The sequence below is a fragment of the Xiphophorus hellerii genome, chromosome 21, assembly GCF_003331165.1.
Source record: "Xiphophorus hellerii strain 12219 chromosome 21, Xiphophorus_hellerii-4.1, whole genome shotgun sequence".
Lineage (NCBI taxonomy): Eukaryota > Metazoa > Chordata > Actinopteri > Cyprinodontiformes > Poeciliidae > Xiphophorus > Xiphophorus hellerii.
Window position 1 is genome coordinate 9,903,191 of NC_045692.1, and position 23,402 is coordinate 9,926,592.

At 39.4% G+C, this 23,402-nt stretch overlaps 2 protein-coding genes across 2 annotated transcripts; one reads left to right on the top strand and one right to left on the bottom strand.

Moving 5' to 3' along the window:
• Window positions 1-1,127: 1,127 nt before the first annotated feature.
• On the top strand, window positions 1,128-6,750 carry amer2 (APC membrane recruitment protein 2). The gene is given in 2 exon segments (XM_032552213.1): window positions 1,128-1,712; window positions 1,714-6,750. Coding segments are annotated over 2 exon segments (2,088 nt in total). The 5' UTR covers window positions 1,128-1,325; the 3' UTR covers window positions 3,415-6,750.
• Window positions 6,751-13,675: 6,925 nt separating this feature from the next.
• Window positions 13,676-23,075, bottom strand: LOC116712342 (beta-1,4-galactosyltransferase 1-like). The gene is made up of 3 exons (XM_032552215.1): window positions 22,747-23,075; window positions 21,891-22,363; window positions 13,676-17,205 (listed from the first exon to the last, which is right to left on the bottom strand). The coding sequence occupies exons 2-3, from the start codon at window positions 22,269-22,271 to the stop codon at window positions 16,537-16,539; spliced, it is 1,050 nt and encodes a 349-aa protein (XP_032408106.1). The 5' UTR covers window positions 22,272-22,363; window positions 22,747-23,075; the 3' UTR covers window positions 13,676-16,536.
• Between the last annotated feature and the right edge of the window lie 327 nt (window positions 23,076-23,402).

Below are 23,402 nucleotides of genomic sequence, written 5' to 3' on the forward strand. Positions count from 1 at the left end.
TGGATCTCACAGCTCCTAAAGAGTTTCTGAACCGCTTGGCTGCTTTTTTGTTTAACCTGTCATTTCAAGGGGATGGTCATGGTTTTGTAGATTTATACCTGTTTCATACTCTCTCCAATTTGGGATGAAAAACTTAACACTTCTCAATGAAATCTCTAAAACTGTGGATGTTGTTTTGTAATGTAACCATATGTGACATTCCTTCATAACTGTATTACTGGTTTGTTGCTTTGAGTTTTTGATGGTGCTTTATTTTTTGCTAAACATCTGTAGCTATTCTTTGTAGAACAGCTGTATTTATTCTGAGATTAAGTAATTAGTTAAATTCTTGTTGGGCTGGATATGATTTTGAATCATTTGAAAAAAGGGGGATGAATACAATTGAATGCCAAATTTAAATTTTAATTAGTAATGCAAAAAATCATGAATTTCATATTTCTTTTTTTTTTTTCAAATTGTGCCCTAATTTATTACATAAAATCTCAATGAAATACTCCGAGGTTTGTGGGTGCTTCCTGACAAAGTGTGGAAAGTGTGTAAACTCAACTTTATACTCATTTGAAAGATTTGAAATTCCTTAGACAAAAATGTAAACAAACACAGCAATATACAATGGGTAGTTTTATCTTTGGCGGTGTTTATATTCACGTTGTCTTACCATTGTGGCACCTTGCACATGCAAATTAATAAAACATACTGAAAGTATGATCATTATAAAGCTTTATCTGTGGACCAGAAGGAACAAGGAAGCAAACACACCCAAACACACACAAGAGGAGTCCTATCTAACTAAAGCATCTATGTAAATGCAATTGCCACACATCCTGGAACATGCACAGTAAAACTGTATATTGTAGGATCCAAGCAGTGAATTGTGGGAGTTTGAATAAGTTATCTGTTTAACAAATAGTGCAAACAGTGAATTGGTAACAAGCAAGGTGGAGGAGGAGGAGAGACAAGGGATGGGGGAGGGAGTGGAGGACAGACTCTGGCGCCCTGCCAAAGCTGACGAAAGCTGCTTAGCCCACCCTGTTGCTATGGCTACATCGAGGAGTAGCACCCTCCATGCATGTGTGTGCCTGCCTAGGAGAGAGAGAGAAAGAAAGAAAGAGAGATGGGAGTGAGAGAGGGAGGAAGGGAGGGAGGCAGAGAAAACCAGCAGGCAGGCGTTAAAGCAAGCCAGAGTGGGAGTGAGGGACCACCAGAAAGTAGGGTGGAGGGTAAAAGAGAGAGAGTGCAAGTGTGTGTCAGAAGGGGAAAGGACATAAAGGCAGCCAGAGCAACCAGAGGGAAGCAACCCTGTGGAAGCAACGGAGTGTTGGATAATGGAGGTGCAGTCGGATTGTGTGGAGCCTCCTGTGGCTCCACAGTGTGACACACAGCCTGCAGGGAAGATCAACAAAGCAGCCTTTAAACTCTTTGGGAAAAGACGCACTGGCTCTGGAATGGCCAGCTTCTTCTCCTTCAGGAACAAAGCTGCTGCAAACGGTGGGAACAATGGGAATTCTGACAACGGGAATTCTTTGAATGGAAACAGCTCGGCGGCATCAGCAGAGCTTGTGAGGAGCAAAACACATGACGGGCTAACAGGCTCCAACAACGAGGCTGTGGGTCAGAGAGGGGAGGGCCTTACTAGCCTGGAGGCAGGGCCGGTAAGGTCGCTCAGCAAATCGTTGAGTTTCTTTTCCTTTCTCCGACGTGGGAGTTTTAGGAACAAGTGAAAATGGTGGGACAGGAATTGTGAGAAGAGGGAGGGGCCTGAAGGGCTTTTTCAGCAGCATGCGATGGAGGCGTAAAGAGAAAACAAACGAGGTTGAGGGAGAAGAGGTGGAAGGTAAGAAAGCAAGGGACACAGATGCTACAGAATCTGAGACCCCGAAGGACATTACTCTTACCCTTGAGCCGCCTCCGCATCATCACCAGGAGGACTGTGCAAGTGCAGAGACAGGATCTAACCTACAAGCATCAGACACTCCCACAACTAGTGTTACCATGACACCCACACACTGTGTTGCCATGCCAGGACCATCTGGTGAGCCAGACTCTCCTTTTCCTTACACACCCACCGACTCACCACTGCGCCCATCTATTCAAAAAGCCAAAGCTTCAATATCTAGCCTCACCCCGTCCCTTACTACACCTCCTTTGGACCGCTGCAGCATAGGTGACCAACCCTCGGAGCCCTCTGTAGATCGACTCTGTTCCATCCTTTTCACTGATGTCACATCTCTGAAGAGCTTTGATTCACTGACTGGCTGCGGTGACATTATTGCTGATGCAGATGAGGAAGGACCAGGGGGTAATGGTGGCAGTGGAACGAGTAGTAGTAGCAGTGGAGGTGGAGGAGGGAGTCTGAGCACAAATGTTGGGAGAGCTGTTGGTTTAACTAGTGCAACAACTCATGCTTCCCCAACCAAACCTCCAATACCTTCACAGATTACCCAGCCTATGTTCTCCGTTCCCCAGAGTTCGGCACCTATCTGTCTCCCTGCTCGGACCCGAGTGCCTCCTCCACCACAGCAGCATTCTGCTGGAAGTGGTGTAGTGGCCTACATGGGAGGAGGGGAAGAAATGGCAAGTCCAGAAGGAGTGGACGATGCAGACATGCAGGGACTTTGGCACATGTTGCCTTCTGCAGGAGAAAGCTCCCCTGCGTTGCCCCGGCAGTACCAGCCTTCTTCCAGTACCCTTACTTCCACTTATCCCCCTCGCAGCAACTCCCCCAGTGCACTTCGTCCCTCAGCTCAAAGAAGCGCAGAGAGAAAAGCTCCTCAGGTGAAGTCGCTGGGCCTCAGCAAGATTCCAGTGGTTGGTGGAGCAGGAAGCCGGGCAGGTAAACCCCCTCTGCCTCATGCACATGGCCGTCATCCTGTATCACCTGGTGAAAAAGAACTTCTCAGTGACGAAGGTTACTGGGATACTCCCTCAGCAACACCTACAGCAACTCCTGATGAGAGTGGGTTGCAGCGTAACCAGAAGATTGCCCTATCACGCGATAGCTGCTCGGGAGACCACCTTTACGACTTGTACAATGATCCTGAAGAGGACGGAGAAGATCAGAGGGGAGACAATGATGTAAACAGTACCCCCTCTCCATCTGCAGAATTCAAAATGAGTCCCACCTCCCAAAAAAGTCCCCTTTCAACCTCCTCTTCCTCTTCCTTTCAATCACTGAAAGGCAGCGCCAGCCTTCCCCGAGACTCCAAGATCCCAGTAAGTAACAGACAGACCTCGCCTCCCCACTCTGTAAGCCAGTCTGCTCTGTCCTCTGTACTGGAGACAGAAACCCCTCCGCCAAAGACCCATGCACCCCAACCAGCCCGCACCAGAATCCCTGTGTCAAAGGTGCCAGTTCGCCGTTCTGGAAGCAAACCTGCCACCAGCACAAGTGGAGGAGCTGCATCCAAGAAGTAGATCTTTTTGACAAACATTTAAGCTTCGCCTTCTAAGACATAGTACAGGACTGGTTGCTCAGAGCCAAAAGTTTCCTGTGTTCAAGAAAATGTGGAGCTGTAGAATCATCAGCTTAAAAATTGCATTCAGATCTTAGAATTTCCCCTAGATTCCTTTTGGCCAGCTGGACAATAATCAGTGCTTCTGACACAAAGACACTCAAAAAAGCTGGTTTCATACATGACTGACCTTACTCGCACTTTGGAGGCTGACTATTGACAATCCCTCTTCACAGAGACAATTCATTCTTCAACTTCAAGTTGTCGGAAAAAGCTACTGACCTGTTGAATTTGACAGTTACTTTGAGAAAAGAACAGAGCACCTTTTTATCTTTGACATTTTTGTATGGAATTCAATGTGACATCATTCAGTTTGATAGGACCTAATTCAATCAAGGTTTTCTGTTGTAGTTTTTTTTTATTTTTTAATCTGTCTAATTTGTTATAAATTACCTCCTAATGTTGTGATTTTAGAGCCAAAGCTAAAGAAAAAAAAAACAAACTCAGAAAGCTTAGATTTTTTTCCTGTTAACTTCTGGAACAGACTCAACAATATGCTTTTTACTGACCTTCGCTTTTTAAAAACGGTTTTCTCTGGACCGCTCACTGATTTCAAAACTGTATGTTTTAGATTTACAAATACAAATACAACTGATGCAGTTTTATAACTTACTTACTTTGCAGCAAAAAAGCTACACTGGAGAAAGCCACACAATATCTATTTTTCTTTTGGAGACGTCCTCTTTTATGGGCTTGTTCATTTTGGCATGTTTCATTGTGTGGACCCCACTTCTACCACACAACTTCAATGACATACGTTATTTGAATTTCTCTGGGATTTACACTGATTTCACTGCTAATGTAAACCTATAAAGTCTTTGCAATATAACACACTGAGAGATCCTTTGCACTAATGCATCCTCATCCAATGCAACCTAAGCAATTCAACATTCAGAATAAAAAAATTAAAAAAACATGCACGCTCATATTGTCAGTTGCTCTCTGCATGCAGTGCACCAGAGGCACAAAAGTCAGGGAAGATCATGTAGAGATGAAAAGATTTTCGGCATGCACACTGTACTACAGTTTGTCATTCTCTTCGTAGCTTACACTGGTTAACTTTTTCCTTCAAGGACACGTGAAAAAAAAAAAAAAAACTTTTCTAAGTAAATATTTTTTTTATCACGTTTTCATACTTTTTTATAGACTATGTGAAAAAAACTGCTCAGATCTCAAACTGTGATTTCATCAGTGTCTTAGAGCAACTTCCTCTGTTTCTGCTTTTTTCCTTTTTTGAAAGTTTTGATGTAACCGAATGATAAGGAGGTATTATTTCTACATGCCAGCCATTTTTAAAGAGCTAAGACAGAATGCAAAGCAAACTAGTGAGTTGGTCCTTCACTCTTCACCTGCTAAACTCTTCTGCTGATGCTGTATAATATGATTTCACAATCCACCGCAGCTGTTTGTAAATCTGAATGTAGCTCAATATCATCAGAGATCCTTTACTCTGTATTTAAAGGTGATGAGCGCAAGGCAAATGCCAAATTTGCCTATTTTCTACCAACGCTCTGGAAGACAAACGACTGCTAAGTGTGTCTAGCTTTGCAAAGCAACACGTTTATAAGCGAGGGGATCAGTTGTGGTTTTCTGAAGCATTTGTCAGATATTCAGAGACATATGTTAAAAGCATAATCTTTTTTTTTTTTACTTTCAAAACATAGGGACAGTGTTGATAATTGAGGGTCATGTTGATTGAAGTTAGAATATTACAGACATTAAAGTGACAGGTTTGGTAGCAAAGCACCTTTTTAATGTCAGATATTTTGATATGTTTGATATGTACCTTAATGTTTTCCATTACTTACTTTGTTGATATGGACCTAATCTAATCAAACTTTATTGTTATTATTATTGTTTTTTTTTTTAAGGTTTTTGCAATAGATCTTGGAACATATGGTAGTCTATAAGTGTCACAATTCAACAAATAAATCATTAAATCATTGTGAAAAGTGTCAATAATTTATATCAAATTTGAGACATAAACTATTATTTAGTTTAATATATATGACATTAAATAATTCATAGCTAGTCATGAATTGATTTTGCTTGACAACATTATCCATCAAAATGAGTGCAGAGGGACCAACATGGTTTTACTCCATTGGTCTTAAGTGGACTGAGTGCAGGTTAAACAATCTGAAGTTGAGGTCTCTTTGATAAGCCACACTCCTCACTGTATTTCAGCAAGTACGCAAAGAAAAACTGAAAAATTTAGAAATAATTATATATAATTTTAATTACGTGAAATCTTAGGCAGATAATTGTTTTAATCATTTGCAATTTATATACTATGGCTTAAATTATTTATTTGTATACTATATTTATTTTTCATGAATGGGTTAAATAATAATTTAATGATTTATTTCATTCTGGCACTGGGAAGGATTAACCGTCCTGTGGTCATAGCACAGCGGTCATACAGTGGGGAAGCGGGTGGGGGATTGTCCTGTCAAACCGTCAGTTCCCGAAACCACTGATACACAAAAATAACTTGGAAAAGCCCAAACTGATGACAGGGTAAAAACATTGTGGGTTACAAATGACCTCATCCTTTAAGACCATGGGAAGGTTAATCTAAAGCCACTTGGATTAATTTAACTATTCTCATCTCAAGCAAATCAAATTAGTTCACAGATTCCCCACCCATGTTGTGTTTTTCCCTTTAATTTATTCTTATTCCTTATGTTATTTTCAAATCTCACTTTTCCTAAAGTGATGATTTGCAGCAGTTTAAGTAGAGGATAGGGATAGTTTTAACAAAAATATCTATTTTACCAAAAAGGTTCTCTGACGTATTTCACATGAACATAAAACGACCCTACATCTACTCATAATATCAATGTTAAAAACAAACAAATGTAGATGACTGGGAACTGAACTTGAACTGACTGTTAAAAATGATTTATCCTTCTTAGCTCATCTAATTCTGTTTTCCCAGAGCCTGAGTTTCAGTTGAACTTGTATGGCATGATACCCGATTTCTATGATCTGACATGTACGCACTCCTGAGGCAGCCGAACCACTGCCAAATTGAGTTCCAAGTATTTATTGCAGCCTGAAACGTTTTCTCTTTCTCTTCGTAAATATGGGATTTCGTGCAAGCGTTGCAGCAGGAAAAAAATAATTCAACAAACCCAGCAAGTTGTTTTTCCCACTGTGTCACTGTTTTTCTGTTGACAGTGCCACACTGTTGTACCATCTGTTTTTCATTAATTAAACTGTTTTTGCACTAATAGATCAGTGCTTGACTCTTCATACCTAAATTTACGTCAAATTCCTCAGGACGTGATATTTTTGTGCCATTTTGATGTTAAAAAATAATTAAAAAAAATGTAATGTCTTTACTTAACTTTTCCATTGTTTCCTAAGGAACAGACAGGATGAGAAAAAAATGGTTTGCTATGAAGCTGCTGCATCACATTTAGAAATAGGTCAGCTTTGGATGACAGTCTTAGGCAATCAATATTTTTTAACGACTGTTAAAGCATTTGTTTCTCTTTTGCTCTCTACCAGAAAAAGGCTACATAGGGTCATGATGATGCAAGCAAATTTACAACTTCTATGTGATTCCATGTGTTCTTAAACTTCATGGAATATATTAACTCATTGTTTCAGGGAATATGGGTATCTCTACAACAAGAGTACATATAGTTGACAAGGTGTGTAAATGCATGAAGAGAAAGATTTGGTGCAGTGCAAGTCCTTTTTATAATAGGTGCAGCAGCTCCCTCTTCTCTCTCTCTCTTGTTTTGCACGCTGAGATTTATATAAAAGCCTTACGTAAGACATTCACTTCTACCGGCCCACTTCGTCAAAGCCAGGGATGCTGACAGTGAGAGGGTGCTTGGTGGAGCATGCGTATATGTGTCGGCTGATCTTGTCATTAATCTGCTGGATGAGAGCATTTGCTCTCAGTGTTTGCCATCATTGCATAAATCTGATGAAAGTGCTCAAGAGGGAGATTTTAGTGTTGTGCTGACCCGCAAGGCTCATGTTCTAATTACTAAAGGGCAGAACAAGGCGTCTTGATGAAATGCAAAGCAGAAGCTATGGAACTTTGCAAAGATGCTTCAGGAACTTTTGTAACTTTCATTGAACATCTCGCCAGACTAAAATTGTCATGCCGCTCCATTAAATGTGAATATGAAAGAAATTGTGAAGTGAACTGAGTTATGTGAAAAATAGCACCGTGATTGGATTAAAATAAGCTTTAGTGCTTTTTTTGCTTTCTTTAGTGCAGGATGAAAGTTGACCTCCACATTTGTGTGTTGTGGTAACCTGATCACGCTGCAGCACCAGTCAACCCTACTTGGGAGTGCCTGAAACCAAGAGATACACAAGTTACTTGAAGAGACGCATATTAGGTTTCAGTTTTGAGTCTGTTATTGACGGAGACAGTCCGGCGTTGATGGGCACAGAACATGCGCGGAGCCTCTGTGCTCCTATACGTATTCATGTGTATAATTTAATGTTGCTCAAAGTAATTACATGGTTCATTTCCAGTGGTGGAGAAAGTACTCAAAAAATGTACTTAAGTAAAAGTACAAATACACAGGCAAAAATGTACTCAAGTAAAAGTCAAAGTACCACATTAACATTTTACTTAAGTAAAAGTAAAAAAGTACTGGCTTTTAAAAATACTTAAGTATTAAAAGTAAAAGTACTTGCTGAATACATAACCTAATCGCTAATATCATTAAGTGTGCCGATAGTATTTAATTTGAATACATCATAAATGTGCCATTTTAATAAACAATGTCACAGATTAAACATGTTCTTATTGTGTTTATTCTCTGTAAGAGTTTAGACTTAGATATGTGATTCTATGCATCATAATTTCAGGGATGGAAACATCTTATTTCCTGTCCTAACGTAGCATGAACTTCATTAGTGACATTTATTTAGAAAGACATCCAACTGAAAGGGGATGGAACGAAGGTGTGGGGGGGAAGACATGCAATCGAGGAGCCACGTAGCAGAGTTGTAGTCAAGACCACTGAACACGAGACCAAGACCAGCGCCCTGCGCTACATGACACAATAAAATGAAGTGCACCTATCAAAATTGGTTCTCAGATTGATCTGAAAGATCCACATTTCCATAAAAACACCTAGATATAAATACTTAGAGCTGAAATATATTTAACCAGTATCAATTACAACTCATTTCATTCTGTTTTGCTTTCATCACTGTGCTACAATCCGCAGAGGTCGCCTGCCATCCCTATAAAAATAACACCCTGGGCGGTTGCCCATATTGCCCATGTCAGAAACCACAACTGTCTGCACCATTAAACCATGAAACATAGCAATTAACTGTAATTGCTATGTTACAATTACAGTTGTAATTGTAACATTACAACAACACTATGAACACTGTCCAACTGCGCAACAAGCAGAAGGAGCACCATGACTGTTCTCATCCTCCCTCCCACTGCATGTTTGCCACCATGACAGGAGACAAAATCAATCAATGAGCATGCTCTGTGTTCATACGTTCAACTTTTACTTATTCGGCAATTAAATAAATGTGTGTGTATATATATATATATATATATATATATATATATATATATATATATATATATATATATATATATATAGCTATATATAGCTATTGCAGTGTATACAAGAACAAAGAACGGCTCTCAGTGAGGCTTCAGTCCCATCAACCTTAGTAAAGATCCGTCCAGAAGAATCGGATCGTTCCTGAATCCACACAATAATTCAGCGCATGAGTGACAACTTTTTTTCATCGCAGATGCAACATGTGTCTCAGTGCAGCTAGCTTTGCTAGCATCACGTCCACAGATCTTACCTTTCTTTAAGCTTTCCTTCCAAGTGACGCTAAAAGTTGGACAAAGTCCCACCGTCTGTGAAAGCGAAGCGCTGCTGGTTTTACATGTCGTCATATCTTATGATTTATGCAGCTATTATCGATTAGTTAGACATCTTCTCAGCTCAGAGGAAACCACTGCGCATGTCTGGAGCTCCGCGTGCTAGTAAAGGAGGAGGCGATGGGTGACAACAGACACTAAGTCACGTTATTGCTTGGATTTTACGGCGCCACCTTAAAGTCCCTGAACTTCATATTTTAACGGACAAAAAGAGAGCAGTGCGACTTGGATGTAACGAGTAACGCGACACTTTTGTAGAAATGTAGTGAAGTAGAAAGTACAGATACTTACTGTAAAATGTAGTGGAGTAAAAGTAGAAAGTACCCATTATTAAATCTACTTAAGTAAAGTACAGATACATGAAAATTGTACTTAAGTACAGTAACGAAGTACTTGTACTTCGTTACTTCCCACCACTGTTCATTTCTCATACACTTTACTATCTTGGTTAAAATCTGTATACTGTTAAATGAATTCCGGTGCACCTGATGAAATTAATTAATTTCCGTCAACCAATTCATCACTGAAAACAGAATTTTCTACTTCTCAGAAAATTTGAATATCACGTAAGACAAATGAAAAGTATTTTTAATATAGAAATGCCAGTCAAGTATCTTCTTCTTGAAAGTATACCATAGCTTCTAAATGAAGTTTAAGTCATGCAAGTTTTTAAATTAAACACAATACCATGCTCTTTCCGCCAGATATTTGAATGTTGTAGTGGAAAAATTTAAGATTACTATGATTATTAACTGAATCTATGCATAGCAGTATTATGATTCTTGTGTGATGCATGAGCTCATGAAAAAGACTTCTGAAGGAGTTTCTCTGGCCTTAGCGTATAACAAAGTCATTGGCCTTAACATTACAATAAAGTCATTGGATTGTTTTATCTCTCATGGCTCCTAGTGAACAAAGACGTGTGCTTGCTATCTGCTGTCTGTTCTGCAAGTAAATTATCAAGCTATGTGATCGGAATGAACCTCTCCCTATAAATCTGTAAGCTGTGTTCTGCTCGAGGCTCTTTCTCCTGACTGCGTTCAGTGAGCAGAGACTTGGAACGCTGTAAAGCCTTTGAATAAATACCAATTGAGAATATATTCTTTCTCGGGTTCTTGAAACAGTTTTGCCTCACTCTTTGTTAAAGGAAAATTTCCACAACAATTTGGCGTCACTAACAGGATCCGGCGAGTTGGAGAGGTCGAGGGCGACGAGAGATCGGATGCATTGGCCAATCAGAGGAGTTTGTCTTCAGTTCACCTCCAAATTGAACAAGGGGAGTCCTAGGTCTCGTCCCTGCGACTGCTGACCCACCGGATCCATAAGAACCTTAATAACTTTATCAAGTGAGGACTGTTTCAATTTGGTTTGTTGTTTTTTTTTTCTTTTCATGTCTGCTGGGAGAGGCTCCGACACACTACAGCTTGCTAGGGGGACAAGATTTTAGTAGGGCAGTAGCGGGCCGCACTGACAATGCGGGTGCCCTTTTCACCTCACCCCTTTTTTCTACTTCCCAAGTGGAGATCCAGGCTCTCCAGGCAGATCTAGATTTGGACTCTCATCCCCCGGTCTGAAGAGCAGGCCCACAAGACCCTGGAAAGACAGCACCGCCTCCTCCGACGGAGAGAAGCAGCAAAGCTTCGTCATCAGCCCGATTCAAGACCGCCCAGCAGTCTACGTCCACTCCCGGCAGAGAGCAGAAACATGGATGCTCAGCCAAACCCCTTATAGACCCTGTATAGACCCACACCAGATCCAAAACACATGAAGACACTTACATTTGCCCTATGAGGGAAGTGGCAGGCGCGGAAGCAGGAGCAATGTTAGTTCATCGCCCCTGGTGCTGACATAACATCAGCAGCCTCCCTCCTTCCTGAGCTGAGAGAAGATGGTGTCAAGATTGTCACTGAAGGCCCTGTGCAATGAAATGCATCCCACTGTGCTAAAATATGACGCATGGCTGCAAAAATCAAACCCAGCGATCTTGCCTACCTGACTGACTATCTCCCTGATCCTGATCCTAAAAACAAATGATGTCGGTCTCAGAAATGTGGACTACAAAAATGAGAGTTCCAGCATCGACCCCAACGCCCCTTATCACCTGGCCATAGAGGTGCTGTGCAAAGCCTACAAAACCATTTTCCACAGCGCACTGATAACACCATCCTGCAGACAATAAAGCAACGCCCTGATAAAGCAACTGAAGATTTCCTTCACTGCCTGGAAGGAGCATTTAACAAATACTCTGGTTTGGCCCAGCCTCCTCATCCACTAACAAACCCTGCGGAAGCCTGGGAAAGACTTTTGTGCTCATATATCCTGGATGGACTTTGCCTGAGGTTGCAGCTCAAACCAAAGCTTCATATGTGGGTTGGCGGTTTGGCATGAGGCTGGCTGATCTAAAACGAAACAAGTTTGCCTCACTCTTTGTTAAAGGAAAATTTCCACAACAATGTCTTGCACATTTCACTCATATTCATCTATTGAATATGAGATTAAACCCAATTGCTAGTGTACATTTTCCTTCCACTCAACTTTCTATCAAAAATCGTCTGAAAAGCTGTCCTCAGAAAAGCTAACAGAGGAGATCAGCAGCGTCTAATGAATGTAAACATGAAAATATGAAATAGTGTGAAAGTTGGATGGATTTAATTGAAAATGGATTTAATTCACAGGGGTTCTCAAAAATAAATGCAACAGTGGTTATTGGTCAAGTTTGGAAGAAAAATTTAAGAACCTTTTCTGCTTATGTGACTTGCATCTTAACTCAAGACAGAAAGGGTGGGTTTTTGTTTATAATACAAAAACAGAAGATATAATGAGACAAACTTTTAAATTATATTACACTTGCGCTAAATTTCAGAAAAATAAACCAGAGTACTGATGCAGGTGGGTTTCATGTGAGCACACAAGAGAAGTGATAGTCATCTTCACGTCTTTTGAAACTGATGTCATTGTGGTAGGGTTTCCTGACCTCAATAAATATGTGGCTGTTAGGGCATGATGGAGCACCATTTGAAAGCAGCACCCCACACTCTGCATGGCAGCCTCTTGGCAGTCGTTCCCATAGCAACTCCAGTAGGTCAACCAATAGGAAGAGGGGGCTGGGCAGGAAGGAGGATAGGAAGATGGGGACGGGGAATGGTGGGCGGAAGAAAAAGGGGGTGACGGAATGGGGGTGGGGTTCTTAACACAGAATGCAATAGAAGTCGAACTGGTGCAGAAAAGCACTCATGCAAAAAACCCACTGACTCCAAATTACATGGCGACATACACATTCAACTGTGCTAAAAATAAATCCAACTGGTTTTGTCTGTGTAAACACATAAAATAATCACTCTTGAGACTCAGAGTGAAAAAAACAAAGTCAACAAAAAAAAAAAAACATAAAATAAACTAGACTGATAAAAAAGAAGGATCAATACAGTTTTTGTTTTCTTAACTCCAACTTGACTTCTCGCTCTCATGTCAGATTTTATCGATTTCACTGTCTGTCACCATTTTGTTTCTCTTTCTGTAAGAATTTCTTTCTCTTATTTAACTTCTCAGTCCTAGGCATTCCTCTTAACATGTGTTTATATCAGTCTTCCCTCTTGTGGATAACTTGACAGTAAATATGTTTTTGATTCAGTGATCAAACACAACTGATACTCTAGAAATAAACAGGGAAAGTAGATTGTATTTGCAGGACATATAAAGCTGGATTATGTTTTTACCTCACTGATGGGACTTTTTAGTTTTTGAACAATGATTTTAGTGTCTTTTGAAAGAGTCATTTAAAAGTCACATGGCTCTGAGTGAGGAATATAGCAAGCATGTGTTTACTTATTGTAAGAAACTCAAATGTTGCTCAAAGAATAAAGCAGGAAGTGTCTAATAGGATTACATTTCAGTTCGTGAGCAGGAAAGCAAAATTAAATTATGAATCACAAGATGAGCGCTGAGACCAAAAAGGTCAAAAGATGAAAGCTAAGATAACAACTTATACTTTGATAACTTAGGATGTTTAACAATTGTCTTGTTATGATGCTGTCAGATCTGCACCTTGAACAGATGAGTCACAACATAAGTTATTGTAAAAACAAGAACCATGTCACAAGAACCTAGATTTTTACTTTTTTATTCCTTATTTGCCCTATGTAAATAAATATGTCTAATTGTATGTGACCAGGGTAAATGGAAGTTGTTTAAAAAGACTTTGTTTCTGATGCCTGGGATTTCCACCTGTAATAATATATAAAGATGTTAGATGTAAAAACTCAGATTAAAGTTGAACTTGCTTTATTGAGAAAAAGGCAATATGATATCAATGCTTTTTAAAATGTGATGGTGAAGCCCAAATGAGGAATTAAATGTTAGTGAATGGCTTTATCTCTTTACATTCTAATAACATTCTAGTAATATAATTTTGTACAAACTCACTTAGTAATATACAAAAAAAACCCAAAACAAAATAAAAAAACAGAAAGAAAGTAACAATATGACCTGTTCTGCAAGACAAAGTTGCATCCCTGAGGAGGTACAGCAATAGCAGCAATTTTAGCCATTTTTTTACATGACGTGTTTGAGCTAAATCCAGCTTGCTCTGGCAGTATGAAGCTTTTCTTTAAGTGGAATCAAAAGAAAGTTGTAAATTTCAGAAGTGTTTGCCATAAAGACGGTCTTGTTGGGCAAAATCGTCAACTTCAACTACAGCAGGAAAATGTCAGTATTTTATTTTATTTTTCTATTTCTGCTAATTTAAAATATGGTATACATGGGATAAACAGGATAATTAAACCAATGGAAATCAGCTGGTACTGACCAGGTTACAAATGATGTACAATGATATGTTACGGATTCATAAGTCTATTCTTTTTGCAGAAGAATCCTCGAACAGACTCTTCTTGCAGAAGAATAGATTTATGATTACATAGGTATTCATAAAACATTCACAGAGACTGAAAGGTATCTGATGTTGTGTCATAGATTTATGAATCAGATAGGTATTCATAAATCCTATCTATTTATGAATAGATAGGATTCACCTATCTATTCATAAATCTATTCATAAATCATTAACAGAAATTTGATAATAATTTTCTTTGGTGCTTGTTAATATTTACTCATTATCATACCAAACCTATTGTTTCACAACAATCAGAGGTTTGTAGAAAATCCAAAATTGGAATAAACTAAGAGTAGCTCTACTTTAACCCATTTATACTCAGTTAAAAGTAAAAAATCAAGCAATCAAAAACAAATAAGTACAAAATAACAGATTTAGGCAGAGAGAAGACCTTTCCAAATCATTGTTTTGAAAATGTAACTAGCTTCTACCTAACTGTGAACAGTGCTGAAACCCATTACTAAAACACCAATGGTATTTGTGAAATACAGGATGTAAAAGCTCTCAGTCCAGGTGGGAAATTTGCATGTGACTTGCACTTCCACATAACACATATTTTTGTTCATGCTTAAGTGCATTACAAAGCAATGAGGAGAGTGACCTGTTTATAAAACTAGTAAAAGCTGCTATTTAAATTTATTATTGTTTTATGATTATTATGATTATTTTAGATCAATGCTGACATTTCCCCACCTTAATTATCATGTTCTGTTGGTAATCATTTCAGCTAGTTATGTGGCAGATAACCACAGGTATCATCTGAAAGACATAAAATCCAGTGCAATGCACTGTAAGCAGTCTACAAGGTGTGGAAACAGAGCTATGTGCAGGTTAATTTTGTAACCTACATATAGCTACATAACAGACATTTGCTTATGTTGTACTTTATGCTATAATTAGTGACCTGCTTTGGATCCTGCATATGGATGGATCATTCCATTAACTGGTTCTACTGGACTTACTGTAAGTCCCTTTGCCTCTCAATGTTTCTGGGAACTTGCTTTGCTGGGTCTGCTGGTTTTGGCACGTAAAAATCTAATCCGTTCTTGGGTGTTTCCACAGTTGCACAGAAGTACTTGTAAATACGACAGTTAGAACAATGTTGATAAGATCACATAAAATGGGTATCTTATGAGCATGCTAGCTGCACTTAGCAATAGGAACATTTCACTCATTTAAATAGTGATTGACAAAGAAATAGCAAAACAAAAAACTGACAGTGGAATTTTACTTTATAATGAGCTGAACTAATGTTAGTTTTTAAAGTGGAGTCAAGATGATATACGGGCTAGCTTAGAGCTTTTGATATGGCGTTCAATAAAGTTATACAGATCTTCTATCTTTATTATAGAGATTTCATGTCCCCCAGAGTGGCACATACTACAGCTTGCTAGGCATACATTGTCAGCTTGAAGTAATAGTCCTGTCTGTCAATAGAAACAAGCTAAAGCTTTTTTTTCTTGCTGGTGTGCTGCTAAAAACATGTAATATACATTTCTAATTCAAGTCATCTGGTCAGAATAGGTACGTGTAACAGATTCCAAAGGAATTTCCAGAAATGTATTGCTCTAGGCACTAATTGTAACTTACACACAAAGAATTAATGATCTATCGAAAGACCATCTCCAAACCTTATTTAATTCTCAACCACTAAACTGCAAAATGAGAACACAAAGAAAGAGCCTTTATTAAATATGAATTTATATTTGTAATGTAAATTGAGACAATTAAGTGCAAATAATGAATGTATCGGGGGAGGGAGGGAGAGAAAGAGACTGCAATTTGCAGACTGCATATAGCTACACAACAGACATCATTGGTTTCAAAAGTGTATTAGTTTTGTAAGTCACAGAGGTATCTAAGCTATTTGGTACTGGTGGAACTGGTCAGATAGGAACTGACGAACTTGTCAGACAACTACAAACCGTAAATGTTTAGGCTTCTTTTAACATGCAACTCCTAACATTTTTATGGATAAAAAAAGTTCTGCTTAATCTGATGGCTATCATAATTTTCACAATTCTAGCCACAAATAGCATGCTCCCTTTATGGCTAACCTGGAGACATTCACACAGAGATGCTTTTCATAAATACCCCTTCACCCAAAACTGCCAGCCATTCACAGTTATTTCAGTTCCATCACACACATCAGCTTCACAAATGTTTTACCATGTTTTACAGATCACCAGTGAACCTGAAACTACACTCTGTCTTTCACCCATATTTTACAATTTCCATCAACTTGCTGGAGCATTAATCTCCACAGTAATAAAAGTAAAATATAAATCCTTTGAGATCTCCTTGACTGTATAGCTGAGGGTATTTAGTCCATCGTTATCCATGGTCTCCTTTGTTCTACTAAGTTTTCCAGGATTCTTTGGATTAGGCTCATTGTGCTTGTCTCTTTGATGCCTGACCATCCTGTACTTTCCAGTCACTCCATCTGGTCGAGAAATGGACATTCCACGGAAGATGATGCGCCTGTAAATGTCGTCGTCCTCACCGCCCCAGCCCCAGTAACTGTTTGGACAGCCATTTATTTTAGAGAACTGTTGCTTCGACAGTGAGGAGACCCCACCAAAGTAGGTGTTGTAGGGTAGATGAAAGTTAAACTTGTCCATGGCCACAGCCAAATGTCTGGGATTGTCATAGCATCTGTACATGTTACGGTCATCAAGAGGCACCAGGTCAACATCAGAGAAGACAAAACAATCATAATCGTATTCCTTCTGTGCTTCTACAAATCCAACATTCATCAGTTTAGCTCGGTTGAAGATTCCTTCCCCATCCTGGTTGATGACGTACACGCCGTAGTCCAGCTGCTGTCGGATCAAGATAGGATGCATGTAATAAAGCCAATGCACCAGGTGCTCATGTCGATTTCGGAATGGGATGATAACTGCCACCTGAAAAAAATAAATAAATCATGTGTGAAATTACTTTACACATACACTCATGACTGTCATGACAAAATGTAGATTTTTTTTGATTTTCTTCCTTACTATTGCAATACGGTTACAAATGGTAAGATTCCCAGATGTGGGTTGGGTTTTAGAGTGAACGCTGGCGCGACTTGCTGCCGCTGCTCGCCGATATAATTAACTTAGTTTATGGTCTTATGACCTAATTTGGACTATGCAATTGCGCTAATCAGGCTGACTAACTTCTGTCTGTTCAGCAAAATCGCTGATTTTGACAACACTATCTTACTTGTTGCTGTACACCTATCTTGGCCGCCGACTCCTCTCTACAATGCTAACTAGCAGGATATATAACTGGGCTGTGCTTCTCTGGACTCTCCTGGCACTTTTCCAACAACCTGTTACGGGTCTGATCCAGTACTCTGCTGCTGAACTCCTTCGGCTGCGGTCTCATCTACCTACACCCTCTCCTGCTTCACTGTTCATCTTGGATGCAACCCCCTTACCACGCCGGAAATACATCCACCGCGGGTCTCGTCGGAACACCCAAGAGGACATCTCGAAACCCATAAAATCCATCTGGTCTACCTCTCGTCGTCTCCGGCGTGCTCCCAGCAGGGTTGTTGACCGCAGTGTGCTAGCTTGCCTAGCCCGGTCAGCTAACACTCCTGTAAAGTCTGATAATTCCTCTGTAAACTTCGGTCTGCTTAACATCCGCTCACTCACGGGCAAGGGACATCTCATCCAGGATCTCCTTACTGACCGTAAGTTTGACTTTCTATGCTTGACTGAGACCTGGCAACAACCTAATGACTTCTCTCAGCTTAACGATTCTGCTCCACCGGGGTTTGTTTACATCTCTCAACCCCGTGGCACCGGCCGGGGAGGAGGTCTCGCGGTAATCCACCGCGAGAAGTGGATAGTCTCGCCGTTGTCTGCTCCCACCTTCTCCTCATTCGAATCAACTGTGTGTCAGCTTTCTGGACCTACCCCCACCATCATTGCAACCATCTATCGTCCCCCGAAAACTAATAATGCCTTTGTGAATGACTTTGCTGCTCTCCTTACTCACTTGTCAATCCTTTCACCAAACATTATAATATTGGGTGATTTCAATATTCATATGGATGATTGCAATAGTCCTCTGACTAAAGACTTTTCATCCTGCCTCCAGAGCTTTGGTCTCCAGCAGCTCATCAATTTTCCCACTCATTCCAAGGGTCATGTCCTGGATCTAGTCTGTTATTCTGGTGTTTCCCCTTCTGATTGTAAAGCAGATGAACTTGCCATAACTGACCATTTTCTTCTTTCATTTAACATTTGTCTTCCTCTCTCAATCACTAAGCTTTCCCGTCTTATTTCTTTTCGTAACATTAAGGATATTAATTTAAATTCTCTCTCCTCCAGTGTAAATTCTCTCATGGACAACATATACTCCACTTTAAATTCAACTGCTCTTGACGACCTGGTCTCATATTATAACACTGGTCTTCACTCAATACTCAACTCTCTTGCTCCGCTAAAAACCAGATCTGTTTCTTTTGCTCGTTCTGCCCCCTGGTTTACTCCTGAACTTCGGCTCATGAAGGCCAAAGGACGGCAACTTGACAGGCTCTATCGGAAAACTGGACTAGCTGTTCATAAAGACATTTATAAAAATTACATAGTACACTATAAGGACTGTATTACTCAAGCCAAATCCCTCTATTACACTGGTCTAATCTGTTCAAATGAAGGTTCCACCAAGTCAATATTCTCACTTTATAAGAACATTATTCGAACCCCGGACTCTCTACCTTCATATCTGTGTTCAACTGATTTTTGTAATTCTCTCATGTCATTTTTTGACAGCAAAATTCTAAAGATTCACCAGAAACTCAGCTCACAACCCTTCCCCTGTTCTGTTTTTGAACTTTCTCCTCCAGCCCATTCCTTCTCCTCCTTCCAGCTCCCAACAACTTCAGAAATTACAAGTCTAATACATAAGTCCAACTCGTCCACCTGTCTGCTTGATCCTCTTCCTACAGTGCTGGTTAAAGCCTGTGCTTCAACCATAATCCCTCTTATTTCTACCATTATTCACTCCTCTCTCTCCACTGGAAAAGTTCCTGCATCGTTTAAAATTGCTGCCATAACTCCTATTTTAAAAAAACCTGGTGCTGATTACTACAATCTGAATAATTTTCGTCCTATCTCCAACTTGCCTTTCATCTCTAAAATTCTTGAGAAGATAGTAGCATCGCAACTTCACACTTATTTATCCAACAATAACCTGTATGAACTGTTTCAGTCTGGTTTTCGTCCCCTCCATAGTACAGAAACAGCTCTCATAAAAATCACTAATGACCTCCTTATGGCAGCTGACTCTGGCTTGCTGTCCATTCTTATCTTACTTGATTTGAGTGCAGCGTTTGACACTATTTGTCATGTCACCCTACTTAATAGACTGTCTTCCATTGGTATCACTCAGACTCCTCTAAACTGGTTTAAATCATATCTTTCCTGCCGCACTCAGTTCGTTCGGATCAAAACCTTTTCTTCCCAGCCTTCCTCTGTTACATCAGGAGTTCCCCAGGGCTCTGTTTTAGGGCCCCTTCTTTTTATTATTTATCTTCTTCCCCTGGGTAATATTTTTCGTAAATATAACATTGATTTTCACTGTTATGCGGATGACACCCAGCTTTATGTTTCCAGTAAGCCCGCCTCCAACCTTCCACCATCCTCGCTTACTGATTGCTTGACTGAAATTAAATCCTGGTTCTCCTCTAATCTACTTAAGCTTAATAGTGATAAAACGGAGGTCCTTCTCATTGGTACTAAATCTAATCTGGCCAAAATCAAAAACTTTAGTCTTGAAATTGATAACTGTTCCGTTTTCCCCTCCCCTCAGGTAAAGAGTCTGGGTGTTATTCTTGACAGCACCCTTTCTTTCCAGTCTCATATTAACAATATTACCCGCTCAGCTTATTTTCATCTACGCAACATCAACCGTCTTCGCCCCTCCCTTACTTCCCATTCCGCTGCCATTCTTGTTCACTGTCTTGTGACATCACGCCTGGACTATTGCAACTCCCTTCTGTTTGGTCTCACCCAGAAATCTCTTCATAAGCTTCAACTGGTCCAGAATTCAGCTGCCCGTATCATTACTAAAACCCCATCCATGCACCACATCACTCCTATCTTGCAAAGACTTCATTGGCTGCCTACCAAGTTCCGCATAGAATACAAAATTCTTCTGTATACTTTTAAGGCTCTTTACAATCTTTCCCCACTATATCTCTCCAATCTTATTCATATTGCCACTCCCTCTCGTTCCCTCAGATCATCCTCCTCTATCCATTTGTCTGTCCCCTCTGTCCGTCTTACTACCATGGGGAGCAGAGCTTTCAGTCGCTCTGCCCCCCAACTCTGGAACTCCCTACCACCTCATCTTAGAAACATAAATTCATTCCCTAAATTTAAAATCGAACTTAAAACACACCTTTTTAGATCTGCCTTTTCAACATGACACAATTGGTTTGCTTGATTTTTATATAGATTTTTACATAGATTTACATATAGATTTTATATAGATACATTGTTGTGTATTTATTCTACCTACTTTTAATTGCTATATTTTATTGTTTTTGCTATTTTTCGTTCTTTGTACGGTGTCCTTGAGTGCCAGAAAGGCGCCTTTCAAATAAAATGTATTATTATTATTATTATTATTATGATGTAAATTGATAGCAAAAAAGATTCCAACTCCTGTTTAGCACTTCAGGTTTGACATCGGGTTCATTATAAACTCCCAGGACTCAATCATTATTGTTCAGGTGTTGTTTTTCAAAAGAATCATGTAAATTCTTCTTAGATAATTAACATTAATTTAGAATTTTTTCTTTTAGCTGTAGAATCCTGTAATAACATTTCATTTGTCCAAGGTTTTTTTTTTTTAAATGCCTTATAAGTCCATTTCTCAACCATGTTGAAAAATTTACTTTGGAACTGAAGAGGCCTTTTAGATGAGAATCTGTGGTGGGTAGACATTATTTTTAGAATTGTGCTCAAGAAACAAGAGAAGCCGAGTTAGCTTCTACTTAAGCACCTAGGAAGTTAATTTCTCCACTATTTTGTGGAGTTTTGGAATAATCATAAAATAACTTCAACAATAAAAGTGAGCTTGTTTGCTTCTAGTTTTTCTTTTCATCTTCTTTACCTTTTGCTTGCAAATACAAAGTGTTAAACTGTTCATACACCTTACCTTTTTCACATTTCACAGTCTTTCATGTTTTTATTTGCATTTTATACTTTTATACTGCACCTTTACCAGCCTCTGTGTACTGTAAAATAGTTGAAAGTACAGAAATTCAATACGCCAAACAAACAGGCAGAACTTGTACTGGGAAATTGAATAACCTATCAAACTCCCTAACGTAAGGATAAATAGGACCAGATTTTTAACTAATACATTTCAGTAGAATTTTCACTGTTGTCCATTTTGTGTAACATTTTGTATAATTTTTCAAAAATTATTTGCCTAAACATGGGAATAGTTTTTTTTTTTTTTTTTTGCATTCTGAATTAATTCAGTCTTTCATGACTAAAAAGTTTATGTTTTGTGACATAAGACTTAATCGTAGCAATTTTGCTATTTGCTTTTAATTGAAGAGTTATACGTTTTTTCCTACCTTGTGTCGGGAGATACAGTCAGATGGCTTGTACCGTCCTCCCTTCTGAAGGGAATAACTTGCCTCCGCTTTCATGCTCTCTAATGTCCGTTTTGTATTGAACTCCACATTCAGAGGCCCCTCAAGTTTTGGTGGCGTTTCTGGACATGAATCCAAAGTCTTTTTTGGAGTGCTTGGCATCTTTGTGGTTTTATGACCGACCTCAGTCCACTTTAAATTATCTTGTAACTTCCAGGAAGATGTCTGGTTTCCATTTACAGCAAAGCGGTGAACAGCAGGAATACCATAATAAACATTATGATTGTAGTATAACACCACAGAATAAAACAGAAGGCTGAGGAAGGCAAAAAGTGCCAAGCAGGCCAAGAGTTTTTTCAGCATTTTTAAAATCCCCGATGTTTTGCGCTTGCATGCAGAAGTGACCTTTCACAGCTCTTCTTCCTGTAGTTCTCCCTTTGCAAGTCAAACCTCACCTAAAAACAAGAGTAACCAGATCTGTTTTTCGTTTTTTTTCTTTCATCAACTTCCTTGTTTGACACAGCAGATCAGGTTTGGCTACATACCTGTGTGTAATAATCATAAGGTGTAAGGTTTCAAATTTAAAATGGTCAAAACCATTTTTATGAGTTACAATTCAAATAGCAGTTCAATTTAGGTATAATTATCATGAATTTAATTGTATATAAAACAAGTACAGTATTCACTCCATTCAGGTGTTTTCTCAACAAAAATTGTAATCAGGAATAGAATGTCTTAAAGGAATATTTGCATGACTTACTAACTTAAGACAATTTCACGAGGAATAAAAGTTAAAAATACTAATTCAATGCAGGAGCAAAATAATGCCAAGACAAACCTTAAAGAAACTATATTTTGTCATATTGTGCCCTCTACAGGCATGTATTTGATGGTGCCGAGTCCTCAGCAGGCCAAACTCAAAACGCCGTCAGGAAGCCTTCATAGAAAGAAATCTGCCAGACATCTTCAACTTGATGAATTTCTGTCTGTTCTGCTACCTGTGGCGAGGAGCTGTCCATGTAATCCAGTCTGTTTATGTCTTTGCTCTGTCTCAAAAAGGTACGCCCGTTAAACACCACCAGCAAAGGACTGGCTCACGCTGAATAGAACAGAAATGAATGTATTTCCTCTTAGAGCAACTTTCGGAACTGGAATGTCACTGATAAGTAACCAGCACCGCAGACTTCCCTTTTACCAGAAGGCTGGCCAATCACAGCATCGGTAAGGGGAGTGCCGTCAAACACAATATGAACACTGGACCCAGGCGGAAAAAAAAAACCAAACTAAACCTGACAACAGGGTGTTGTCACAGCATACAAACAACCAGTAAAAAACAATCAATTTTTGTGGAGAAAAAGAAGAGCAGAAAGGTTTCAAACATTTCCTCACCCAAAAGAACCTCAGGTTTAATGTTATGAAATGCCAAAGATTCTTGTTTACAAACAGAGTTATGCAACTACTGTATATCTTCTCAGGTATTCATTTGCAAAAAAT